Source organism: Cervus elaphus, chromosome 9, assembly GCF_910594005.1.
Source record: "Cervus elaphus chromosome 9, mCerEla1.1, whole genome shotgun sequence".
NCBI lineage: Eukaryota > Metazoa > Chordata > Mammalia > Artiodactyla > Cervidae > Cervus > Cervus elaphus.
Window position 1 is genome coordinate 55,070,412 of NC_057823.1, and position 13,527 is coordinate 55,083,938.

Consider the following 13,527-nt stretch of genomic DNA (forward strand, 5'->3'; position numbering starts at 1 on the left):
GTGGTGTCATCTGCATATCTGAGGTTATTGATATTTCTCCTGGCAATCTTGATTAACCCAGTCAAGCTCTCCCCCAAATTCTTGATCCACAGAGATTAGGAGAGAAAATACAATGATTGTAGTTGCTTTTAATCTATTAAGTTTTGGTGTCATTTGTTATGTATTACTCAAGAGCCAGAACACTTACTTTTAAGTGCTCAAGATATAGCATTAAGCAGATTTAGTTTCATGGAATTCCATTCCACATCTTTCTCATTCTTGGCAACTGAGGAACAACTATTTTCAGAGTTTTAATTATCCATCTGATAACTGTTTGGGCCTGCTATCAAGTCTAAATCTGTAGCTACAACTGGCAAACAGATCACACTCATTCATTCATTTATGCATTTAATAAATCAGTACCTCCACCTAGATGACTTCTCTAGCTCCTGAGTTAGCATCCCCTTCTCAATGTTCCCAACTTACTATGCAGGATTGCTATTGCGTGTCGCTTTTCTATCCCACTAACCAGTAGCAGACAGGTTCATTCTGTGTTATTTATCTTTGCATCTCTAGTATCTAGTCTAGTGCCTGCACATAGCAGACCTATGTAAAAACAAAAACAAAGACAACCAACCAAACAAAAAACAAAAAAGCCACACACACACACACACAAAACCACCTAACTGGAGGGCTCCTCCTTCCTAGACATACGAATAATTTATTCAAAGACAGTCCCTATCCTCTAGCACTTCACAGTTCAGCACTGGACACTGTGGGATCCAGCCTGACAGGTGCAGTTAGTGAGCTGCCTAGATTGATTACTGTGGTGGAACCCAAGGGCAATAGGGCAACACATTGCACAAATGTGGAGAAGGACACGGGAACAGATCCATTCATTTATTTCGCAAATACTTATCAATTGCCGTAGCACATATAGCACAAGGTAAGTGCTCAATATCTGTGACTAGGTGCCAGCCACTGTTCTAGGCGTTAGGGTTGCCGCAGCGCACAAGACAGCGGCGGTGGCTTATTTCGTACTCTTGAAGCTCACAGTGTAGCAAAGGACTACAGGCAGTGGACGTAATTATGTAAAATTGTGTGAGGTGCCCATCAGGAAAACAGGCGGCTGAAATTCTTGAAAGGATGTTAGATCCTTCGGTTGGGGGCAGACGTGGGCGGGTTTTGAGCAGGAGTGGCCGTGAGGGGGCCGGACTGTAGGGGGCGGGAAGACTGCAGGCCAGAAGAGCTGGTAATTTTAAGATGCAAGTATGTTTTGCTTGAGTGGAAGAAGGAGCTTGTGTCTAGGGGCGACGTGGTCGCTTGGTACGCTCGGGGTTCTCCTGGGGCGTGCGCGAGTGCTAAGTCGCTTCAGTCGTGCCCGACTGGGGAATGCATTTTGAGTGTAAGCACGATTGCCTCAGTCTTAGGGGAACTGCAGCCCTAAATTCCTAGATTTTTCATGTTCGGCACATCTAGGCTCCTCCGCTCCCCAGATATGCAGACGCACCGTCTCCGGCTCGGATCCCGGCAGCTGCGCGGGCCCTTGCGGCGGCGATCACCGTTGCTTCCCGGCTCGGACTCCGCAACCCACAGCAGACGGGAGGGGGCGGAGCTTGTGCTGCGGACCTAGGCGGTGGCGTGGGCCACGCCCCCCGACCTAGACCCCGCCTCTGGACCCCATTGATTGGGTTATGGTCGCGGAAGGGCCGGGCATCCTCGGAAGGCCCGTGGGTAGGGCTGAGGCGGGGTTCTGATTGGCTCGGCTGGGATTAGGTCATTGCTAGCAGGTTCGGCCAGCCCGGACGCCGGCTGGGCGGCCGAGGCTGCTGTGAGAGGGCGCTCGAAGCTGCAGGAGAGCGAACTGGAGAAGGAGGCGGGGAGGCGGCTGCTGCACTCGCTCCACTGCTCGTTCCCTTCCCGTCGCCGCTGCGGGTCCGCCGCTGCTCTTCCTGCTCCGCGGCCTCTCGGTTACACGCCGTTGGAGCAGCCGCTCTTCGTTCGCGTCCAGGCTCTGTTCAGGAGTCGTGCGCCCCCGCGGACACCGCGCTGAGAGAGAGCCGGCGCCACACCTGTGGAGCCGGCGGCCGTCGGGGGTGCCGGCCAGGGTCTCACCGCGTGCGTGCTCCCGGCTGCGGGCCGCCGGAGCCCCGGGGGAGGCGCGCCCCCCGACTGGGCGCCGCGGACACCATGGGGCTGCCCGCGCTTGAATTCAGTGACTGCTGCCTCGACAGCCCTCACTTCCGAGAGACGCTGAAGTCGCACGAAGCGGAGCTAGACAAGACCAACAAATTCATCAAGGAGCTCATCAAGGACGGGAAGTCACTCATCAGCGCGCTCAAGAGTGAGTGCCCCGGAGCCTGGTGGGGACGGTGCCCCGGGGCGGGAGGGGCCGTCGGGCGGCGCTGAGACCTAGGGGTCCCGCGCCCGGCTGGATTTCTGCCCCCGGGCGCTGAGGGACGGGCGTAGACCCTTGTCGCGAGGCGGAAAGGATACGTAAAAGGGGCGAGCTAGCAACAAGACAGTGAAGGAAGAGACCCGTCACCCGGCCGTTTGCGTTCCGGGGTGACTGGGAGGTGACCGAGCGCGAGTAGCGCTCTGGGGCGCCGCGGGTGGGTGTGCGCGGCACACACAGGTGTCCCAGGAGTGGGACTGGCGTGCCTGGAGCACCGTAGCATATTGGGAAACCCCTTCGCGTCCACGACTCCGGCTTCCTTGGGGGAGAGTTGCTCACCCCTGAGTGCCCAGCCGTGGGAATGGAGCGTGCCCCGCCAAGGGGGCGCTGCCTCCCCTCAGGAAAAGGCGGGTTGTGCCTGCTTCGCTCCCTTTGCTCAAGCCTGCTCAGGGCCGCCGGGATCTCCGAGAGGTCTCCTTCCCTTCCCAGAGAAGGGCTGGGTAGGGTGGTTGGTCAGCTCGCGATTCTTTGGAGCAGTGGCAGCTTGTAACCCACCAGATCTAGAATCAGGACCACGTACGTGTGCAGGTTCTGATTCTTGTGTTTAGCAGAAGGTGATAGGGGTGGGAGTACAGAATCAGAGTGTTCCTTTACTCTAAACTGTGGGCGAGGGTTTAAAAATAGAACGAACACATCCTCTCCCTCTCCCGCTCCCTCATTCTCCTTTTTTACCTCTCCCAATATCCTTGAAAACTCAAAGGTCTGGGAAGGAATGTCCTCGATCTTCGCTCAGAAAGAAGTTTAAACTTATCCTTAGAGATTTTCGAACCTTTTGTAAAACCATTTTTGCAAATTTCCCCTTGGCAGGGGAGAAATGAAATTTACATTCTGTGTATGATTTCCCTTGTCATTTGCAGAGCCAGAGAGTGTCTCCTTCTGGCCAAACGAGTGCTCTAGGGATGGATGCCTTGGATTGCTGAGCTCCTTTTTTTGGGTGCCTTTTCTGTCTACCCATTTAAGAATGATTTGGTTCATCTTTTATTTTTAAGAATCAGGAATAACATAAAGGCAGATAGTGGAATTGTCTTTGACTTGACTTTCCCTTTCTCTTTGCTGCATTTCTTAATAGGTGATATCTTTCAAATAGGAAAGCTTGCCTTGGCAGAGTGCAGCCATGGGTCTGAGAATTGTCACCAAGTCTCTTTAAAGGAGACTCAAAGTCAAGTGCCTGAGATGTCATTTTGTGAGCCTGTTGCTTCTAAACATGAAGAAGACAGTGGAGCCCCAGGGCAGCAAGTGGTAGTCTTTTGAGGTGAAATAAAAGTAGAACTTTGGTGTGCTGAGGCTCTTCAGAGGCAGGGTCTCTGTTGGAGGCTGTAACCTGAAGCAAATGAATAGACTCTTCTTTTGTTGATGACCAGGGCCATCCTTGGAATGTGTGATCCCTAGTTTGAAGTAAGTTAGGGGCTCACTTACAGGTTGGACCCACACATTTTATTTGAATCTCAGACTGGCTTTAATTGGGCCTCTGCTTTATTCAGCAAACATTTGGAGTGCCTGCTGTGTGCTCGATATTACCCTGGGCACTGAGGATGTAGTAGTGATTGTTCTCTTGTCCCTGTGGCTGTGGAGACTTACTCCATACTAGGCACTGCTTCACCCACAAATTATCTCACACATTATAACTCATCTTATAAATGAGAAAGCAGGCGTGAAAGCATCGCTAGCTGAGAGTCGCACCGCTCTAAGAGCAGGGCTGTTTTTGAGCCCCGCAGGGTCTGAGCCAGAGATGAAGTTCCTGCTGATGTTGAGCTCTTAATTCTGCCTCATTCCTCTTGCCCAGATTGGAGCCCCTGGACCAAGAGTGTTGGAATTTGGACCTGCATTTTGTATCTTAGCCTTGAGTCTGAGGAGGATGCCTTTATATGACTGGCTATTTATCTGCTTGCCACTATTTTTAAGGCGGGGGAAGGGGGGGTTTAAGAATTCTTTGGGTAGGAGGAAACAGTACAGGTGATAGAGTTTTTTAAATTGTCTAATGAATGGACCAGCTGTATAACTTGGGGGAGAGCTAGGTGTTCTAATCTCTTAATATCCAGCTCTTTTACTAACTATACTCTTCTGCTCTTACTAGTACTTGAACAGGTGCCACATGCCCTCTTAAAGAGGGTGGAGGTGATTATTATTTCCTGAACTTCAGGCATTGTGTTATCATTAGGTCCTTCTTGCATTGTATATTACTATGCTAGTATGTGTGTATTCATTTTCTTTGGATCATCTTTATCACTTCTGCAAAATGTAAAGCCAGCGTTTTAAAAATATATATATGTAAAAATACATAATTATATAAGTAACATTGGTTTAGATGTTTATAGGCTCTTCCATCTCTAAAATTTTATGGCTTTATTTTATAATTAATATGCACAGATCTTTGGGTTTAGATTTCCTTTGTGTGTTAATTTGAGGCAATAATACTGGGCTCCAGGGATTGCTGAAGTTCAGCTAGATCATTGCTCTTTATGAATGAGGAAGCTGACGATCAGAGAGATCAGTAACCTGCCCAAGACATCACAGCAATTAAGTGTACTTAAACAAAAGTTATCTGATTCTAGAGCCTGTGCACTTAACTGTGAAGTAGAAATGTTGTGTAGGTCTGTTTATTGAATACCCTTGAGAATCTGGTAAACAAACGAACTCCTTGAAGTCTTTCCCTAGAGCTCAAACCTCTGGGCTGGACACATGGCAGATAAGCAATATAATAATTTTGCTGCATTTCAAAAACTCCTGCCTTTGGAGAAAGTTCTTGTTTGATGTGGTGACTCCCAGTCAATTTTTCCTGTGCTAATTTGTCTAGGCATTTTCTGTGAGCACTCTTTCCTTGACCTGATTAATCTGTCTCAGTCTAGAGGATTCTGTATGCTTTGGTCCTTTTTTCTTTCTGGAGAGATAATAGAGGCTGGCAACGACGTTCAGATTTGTAGAATTAAGAGTTTTAGGATTTTCTGTGTTTGGTTCTTGACCTCATCACTTACTGGGCAAGTCACTAAGCCTGAGCTGCTCCTGTGTAAAATGGGAAAAGCCACGCTGACCTGCTAGGGCTGTTGTGAGCACGAAATGAAACAGTGCATGTAAAGAAAGCACTTAGCTTGGAGCCTGGCGTGTAGTGCTGCTTAGTTAATGGTAGCTATTATTATCTTCCAGAACGTCAAGACTCAGAGTAAGAGTCACTAAGAGCAGAATTGTCTGCACAAGTGCGCTGAACTTCATTTCTGTCTGTCTCATGGACTTGATGGCAAACCAACTGTGATTTCATAGAACTGAAAGTGAATTAGGCTGTTGGTTTTGAGAGGTGGTTTTCAGGAACTGTTTTCTTTCCACCTTCAGAGTTGGTTTATGGACTTGTTCCTGGGGATATGCCCCTTTCAATTTGACTTCTTTCTAAGATAGAGTGAATTCTATTACTTTAATAGTCATAGGTGGGAGGGGTGGGGCAGAAATTCGCATTTTAGAATATCAACTTTATTGAGATATAATCTGTTCACCCTCTTAAAGCATCCAGTTCAGTGGTTCTTAGTACATCCACAGAGCTGTGCAGCTGTCGCCACAGTCAATCTTAGAACATTTTTCATCACCTCCAAAAGAAATTCCATTCCCATAAACAGTCACCCCCCACCATTTTCTCCCAAGTCCTCCCTCCCCATTCTCATGCCCTCCAAGCCTAGTCAAGCACTGATGTATTTTCTGTCTCTATTGATTTTCCTATTCTGGATATCAGAAGTGTAATTTTAATAGTTTTCTCTTAGATGGTGGTGGGCAACTTGAGGCACTGAATTCTTGATTGGAATTTCAGGTGGGAAACTTTGAACCATAAGCTGCTCTCCTACATTGGGGTTTAAGTAGGGGTGAGGTCCCAGAGACTGAACTGTGTCCTAGGGGAAAACCCAGTTGTCTCATGAGATGGAAAGATGGATTCATTTTAGTTCCTGGCACTTTCAAGGATACAGAAAGTGAAAGTGCTAGTAGCTCAGTTGTGTCTGACTCTGTGACCCCATGGATAGCCTGCTAGGCTCCTCTGTCCCTGGAATTCTCCAGGCAAGAATACTGGAGCTGGTCGCCATTTCCTTCTCCAGGGGATCGTCCCAATCCAGGGATTGAACCCGAGTCTCCTGCGTTGCAGGTGGATTTTTTTAATCATCTGAGCCACCAGGGAAGAGATTACCAAAACTAGAACAACGATCCAACCCCTTCTGTCAGTCACCTTTCAGTCAAGTTGGAGCAGAGAGTGTGATACTGAATAAAGCCTTTCTCTGGGATTGATATCTTGTTGGGTGACACTTTTTTTTTTTTTTAGTAAAGTGAAATGAGTGTATCTGTGTTTCTGTAGTTCAGCCTGTAGTTTTCGTGAGACTTTTTGGGTATGATATGCCTTTATCAATGTGTTCTCAGAGGTTAGTAATTCTGACCTGCATCACATTTCCAAGGCAATCGCAGTGAATTTTAACAGAAATAAATGAATAAGAATGCCAGTAAAAAACACAACAGTAAATTTTAGCTGCTATGTATTTGTCTGTCAATATCAAATCTTAAATTCAAGGGACATTTATCTTTTAACAGAAATAAGAGTTGTAGAAATCTGTCACCATAACTGTATATGAACAAAGCAAAATGCTGTATTTTGGAACTTGAACCGAGTGGAGAGATGGATAAAAAGTCTGATTTACTTAAGTGAGGTCATACTTAAAAGGTTTTTTGCTAAGGCATGAAGAAAGAACATTTAGATAGTGCGTTACTTAAGGGGAAAAAAAAAAGAATGAGATTTAAATAGTTTTGATAATATTTGCTAGAGGGCATTCATGAGGCTCAGTGGGGCCCTGACCTCATATTATGGGGAGGAAAAAAACTAAAATTTATCTCATATCTACATTCTTAAATAATGCAAGCTGTCATTAATTGCCATAGTCTAAATATCCAGTCTGATAGATGTGTTCTAGAAGGAGCATGAAAAGAAAGTGAAAGTGAAAGTTGCTCAGTCGTGTCCAATTCTATGCGTACTCCAGGCCAGAATACTGGAGTGGGTAGCCATTCCCTTCTCCAGTGGATCTTCCCAACCCGGGGATGGAACCCAGGTCTCCCACGTTGCAGGTGGATTCTTTACCAGCTGAGCCACAAGGGATGCCCAGAAGAAGCATATATGTCTTCAGTGTATTGAAAATTGTTTCTAATCCTCGGTTTGTAACTGCTCTTCTGCATTTCACAATGATCTGGATTTGGAACATTAGTAATACTAACTGAAAAATTGATGCTTTTGAACTGTGGTGTTGAAGACTCTTGAGAGTCCCTTGGACTGCAAGGAGATCCAACCAGTCCATCCTAAAGTAGATCAGTCCTGAATATTCATTGGAAGGACTGATGCTGAAGCTGAAACTCCAATACTTTGGCTACCTCATGCAAAGAGTTGACTCATTGGAAAAGACCCTGATGCTAGGAGGGATTGGGGGCAGGAGGAGAAGGGGACGACAGAGGATGAGATGGCTGGATGGCATCACCGACTCGATGGACATGGGTTTGAGTAAACTCTGGGAGTTGGTGATAGACAGAGATGCATGGCGTGCTGCGATTCTTGGGGTCGCAAAGAGTCGGACACGACTGAGCTACTGAAGTGAACTGAATACTAGAGGGCATTCTCTTTATAGAAGTCCTTCCACAGGATGCCTTCCAAGAATACATTGGATGTGGCTCTGGCCCCTTTATGTAGATGCGGAACATATCTCAGCATTAAGTTCATTTAAGAAGTGAACTCTGCAGAAGTAACTTGGAACTGGTAATGTGCAGGCTGAGGAGACCCAGACCTGGGGTGCATAGTGCAATTCAGAGAGCCAGGCCTCTGTTATCAGGCAGACTTGATGTTCAGTCAAGCTCTAGCACATACACGCTGTTAAGACTTTGGGAGCACTGTCAGTTTTCTCAGCAAACAAGCAAACAGAAAACCTGGAACCTTGCCAGCAGCTCTTGTTTTCGAAACACTCACCAAGGGCCCGGCCCTATGCTAAGTGCACACATTGTCTCATGAGTCCTTTACCCTGTCCTGCGAGGTGAATACTCTTATTCACCTGCATTTTGCAGTTAGGGTAACTTGTCTCAGGTCACAGAGCTAGGAAGTTGTGCAGGCAAGTTTTGAACTTGGCAACGGACTGCAGGGCTTCTCTTAAACATGACCCATCAGTACCTCAGTAAACACTTTGGCAGTGAAGATACAAATTCCTCAGAGAGCTAGACGCTAGAAAGGAGAAATGTGCAGCAGGTGTTAGATTAAGTGAGAATATTGTGCCCATTGTTTTTCAGTCTCTGAGTCCTGGTTGCAAAGAATAGCTAAAATTTGTATTGTGCTCTGAAGTTTTGTGTTCTCATCTTCGTAGGATTAAAGAGCCATTGTAGGCTAGTGAGGCATAAGTAAGGGTGTCTGACTACTTGGCTTTTTGAAGCAGTAGAGTTGCTCTTTGGGGGTAGCACTGATTATCAGTGAGTTTCTCTCTTCTTTTTAATGTTGTTTAGAAAATGCATACTTTTTTTTAACATTTTTCAGTTGAAATATTAAAAAATTGAGATATAATTGACACAGAACATTTTTTTAGTGTTAGATGTACAATGTCATGATTTGCTATTTTGTATATATTATGAAATGGTCGCCACAGTATGTCTAGTTAACATCCATCACCATACATCTATTACGAATTTTTTTTTCTTGTGATGAGAACTTTTAAGATCTATTCTCTTAGCAGCTTTCAAATGATAGTACTATTAACTATAGTCACCATGCTATGCATCACAGTCCACGACTTATTTATTTTGTAGATGAAAGTTATTCTGTTTTAACTGGGTAGTAAAGCGTTGAACATGGAGGCTAAAAGCTTGTTCCTGGGTCTGATTTGTTAAGATAAATAGTTCGTCCTTTTTGCTCATTAAAACAAGAGTGGAAAAAAAATCAAGATTTGTGTGCTTAAAACACGTCACTCTTTTGTACTTCTTTAGGGTTTGATGTAGGTTTCTGCAGTAGTGAGATGAGTTCTTCGTTAATAGTAAAAACTCCCAAAGGCTCTTCAGTGCCAACGTGCTTTGTTTAGGACTAATTATATTACTTAACAAATCCTAAAGGATCAAATGCATATGGAGTTAGGTAACAAAAAGTTTTTTTCTCAGCTCTGTTGCTTTGCTTTAGCACCTTTCGAATAAAAGAAGAAAAAGCATTTCCTAATTATTTGTAAATGGTGGTAATTTGCAATACTGACATTTGGAATATTACTCATGCAAATATAAACATCTGCAAATTATATCCAAACAAGATTTTGTAGTTTTTATATAACACTGGCTTTAAAAAAAAGTCCTTCCACTTTAATCCAGTTATTCAGTTCTGGATTGGACTGAATAAATTGCATCTATAATTTGTACAAGATTTCCCACGTGGCTCAGTGTAAAGAATCCGCCTTCAGTGCAGGAGACATAGGTTTGATCCCTGGGTCGGGAAGATCCTCTGGAGAAGGAAATGGCAACTCACTCCAGTATTCTTGCCTGGGAAATCTCATGGACAGAGGGGTATAGTCATTGGGGTCGCAAAAGAGTTGGACACCACTCAACGACTAAACAACAACCATAATCACTAGCACTCAGCCCACTGATTTGAGGCTCAAGTTTCCCCTTCCCTTCTTTTAAAAAAATATGATTAATAGACTTTATTTTTTAGAGCAGTTTCAGGTTTACAGAAATATTGAGTGGAAAGTATAGAAAGTTCCTTTATAGCCTCTCACACCCATTTCTCTCAGATAGTACATTTGTTCCAATAATGACATAGTGTTATAACTCAAGTCCATAGTTTACATAAGGGTTCATTCTTTGTGTTGTATATTCTATGAGTTTTGACAAATGTATTGACCTTAACAGTATCATGCAGAATAGTTTCAGCCTGTGAAATACATGTCTTTGTATGGACATATGTTTTCATTTCTTATTTAATTTCCCACCTTGGAGTAGAATTACTAGGTTGTATAGATAAACTTAAGTTTAATTTTGTAAAAGCCTGCCAAACTCTATTCTGCAGCAGAAGCATCCTTTTAAATTCCCCTCAGCATCATCCAAGGGTTCCAGTCTCTCCACATTATCACCAATACCTGCTATTGTCTGTCTCTTTGATTGTAGCCGTCCCAGTGGATGGGAAGTGGTACCTCTTGGTTTTACCTCGCATTTCTGTGATACTTACAATGCTGAGCATGTTTTCCTAAGCTCATTGGCCACTGTTGCATTTTCTTTGCTGAAGTGTCTGTTCAGATCTTTTAGATGGGCACTGTTTACATTTCGGATTGTTTTTTAATCCTTTTGTGTGTACATGCTCAGTTTCTAAGTTGTATCTGACTATGACCCTGTGGACCATAGCCCGCCAGGCTCCTCCATCCATGGGATTTCCCAGGCAAGAATACTGGAGTGAGTTGCCATTTCCTTCTCCAGGGGATCTTCCTGACCCTGGGATCAAACCTGCATCTCCTGCATTGCATTCTTTACCACTGAGCCACCTGGGAAGCTATTAATTCTTTTACTTTTTCTGTAAAACTTTTGATGAGTAAGTGAACACCATGGGGTATACTTTATTTGTCCTCATTTGGGGACTTTTTGCTTCTACTTGCTTCAACCTCAGATGCCCTTGACTGACCAGTTTCACATCCCAGGGCTTGAAAGGTGATTCTGACAAGGCCGTGGTTCAGATTTCTGCTCTAGTTAGGCCAGTCAGCGTCCCTCTGGGCAGAGGCCCCAGGCTGAACTTCCTAATGCTGGCCAGTGTAAGCTAATGATCGCAAACCCCATGAATTGACAAAATGAGCATGGGTCAGGGAGAAGCTGTTGTCACCATGGAGCTATTGGGGAAAGCAGTTCATGAAGGTGACTTTGTTACCCTGTCTAGGCCATTGCATTTTTAAAAGTTAGTCAAAGGAGAGATGCCAGTACGAAGCTAAGTGTCATACATTTCTGACTGACTCAAGTTTTAATTTTTAAAATTATAACCCAGTATGTTTTAAATTATATATCTTAGGCCATCAGAGGAAGACTTTCATTCAACAAATACGGAGTCTTGCTTTGCTCTTACCATGTCATCCAAGGCCTGGCCTCGAGTAAGGGCTTTTAAGGTTGTGGTAACAGATGCAGAAGTTGTGAGGTGAGAGGAATTATGGGGTGTCTGAGGGCTTGCAGGGAGGCCTGTGTAGCTGGAGCAGAGCGATGGCAGATGAACAAGGAGAGAGGCTAGGAGCCAAGTCCTCGAGGTCTTGACTCCCAGAGGGACTTTGAGTTTCATTCTGAGTGTGATGAAAAGTCAGGAGAAGGTTGTGATATCATCCTTCTTGTGCTTTAAGAGATTATGGGGAGCACTGTGTAGAGAATAATTTAGTGGGGCAGGAATGGAGGCAAAGAGAGCAGTTAGGAGGCTGAATAATAGGTGAGGTAAGAGGCAGTGGCACCTTGGGCTAGGGGGCAGCGTTGGAGATATAGGTCAGATCCTGGGTGTTTTTGGAAGTAGCGCCCACAAGATCTACTATTTGATTGGATTTAGGCTTTGAGACTACTGAACGACTTCACTTTCACTTTTTACTTTCATGCATTGGAGAAGGAAATGGCAACCCACTCCAGTGTTCTTGCCTGGAAAATCCCAGGGAGGGGGAGCCTGGTGGGCTGCCGTCTGTGGGGTCGCACAGAGTTGGACATGGCTGAAGTGACTTAGCAGCAGCAGCAGCAATAGGCTTTGAGACTAAAAATCAAGAATGATTCAAATGTTTTTAGCTAGAGCCGTTATGTGAATGATGGTGCTATTTTCTGAAATAAGGATGCCTTGGGAAGGATTAGGTTTGGGGGAAGATGAACAGTGTAAATGGGTGAACTAATCTTATAGTGCAAAGACAAAAAATTACACACTTCATGAATACACTCATGAAAGAACGACAGAGTGTGGAACTATATAGAGTAAAGCACCCCCTTGCCTGAGTTAACCACTGATGTACTTTTTTTCTCGTCCTTTTTCTGTGCATATTTTTTTGTTTTCATAAGTGGAATTATAGGGTGTGAATTAGTCTGTTTTTCTTTTCTGGTTGATATTATGTTTTAGAGGTCTTCCATGTCAGTATACATATACAGTGTATTCTTTTTTTTTTTGAGCATGTAAAATATGTTTTATTGTTCTTTAAAAGGGCTCAGGGTTTGGTTTTAAATCAGGCTGCACACCTTTCATCAGTCTGACATCTCTCTCACCATGTCAAACTGGCTTCAGCTAGCAATACTTCATTAAATCCAAAAGAAAAAAAAAATTTTTTTAATTTTGAAGAAAATCCAGTTCTGAGAACAATTAACATTATTCTGTAATTTAAAACAATATGAGGGCTAATGTTTCATGTTATTTTACATACCCTTCTCCTCATACAGAACCAGGAATGTAATTTTCCTAACTCAGGCAGGCACTGTTACGGGTGGATACTGCACACTCACTTGCTCACTCACTCACTCACACACACACACACACACACACACACACACACACACACACACTCTCTCTCTCTCTCTCTCTCCCCCCCCTTCCTCTCCCCCTCCCTTCTTCTCTCCCTCCAAACAACAAAAATCAGAGCATGTCAAAGGAAAAAGGTTTGTTATGGTCAGTGTATTCTTTTTAACACCTGCAGAGAGCACTGCTATGTGGCGACACCATGGCTGATTTAGGCCTTCTCCTGTTGAGGGATATTTGGATTGCCTCAGTTTTCACTATCAGAGAAAGTGCTACAGTGATGGTTTGCACACTTTCCTTTCTGTGTGGGTCCTAGTAGTTCCAGGGGGATAGATTCCTTAAAGCGGAATTATTGCCAGCTCCCATCTCTTTTTTTTTTTTTTTTAACAAACTCCTTGACATTGACTCTTTAGGTCCTTGGCATCTCTGTCTAGTTGGTATTTATCTGGCACTGTTTTAAGTATGTTGTCAGATTCTTTCTGAAGCTTAATGTTTTGCTTTAATTGGAAGTGTCCTTAACTGGACAAGTTCTTCTTTTAGGCGCTGGCATGTATTCTGAAGGAACCAGGGGCTAGAAGAGAGAGAGAGAGATTACAGTTAATTGGCTATGTCCTAATTAATG

At 44.4% G+C, this 13,527-nt stretch overlaps 1 protein-coding gene across 7 annotated transcripts in view; it reads left to right on the plus strand.

The window, feature by feature from the left end:
• Positions 1 to 1,791: 1,791 nt before the first annotated feature.
• Positions 1,792 to 13,527, plus strand: part of ARHGAP26 (Rho GTPase activating protein 26) — a 470,784-nt gene continuing 459,048 nt past the window's right edge. For 4 of the 7 annotated variants that reach the window (XM_043913110.1, XM_043913112.1, XM_043913113.1 and 1 more), the window contains exon 1: positions 1,792 to 2,323. In XM_043913110.1, the coding sequence (XP_043769045.1) occupies positions 2,170 to 2,323 (154 nt within the window). In that variant the 5' untranslated portion in view covers positions 1,792 to 2,169. The remainder of the gene's footprint in view (positions 2,324 to 13,527) is intronic. The other 3 variants (XM_043913114.1, XM_043913117.1, XM_043913115.1) reach the window with 2 other exon arrangements.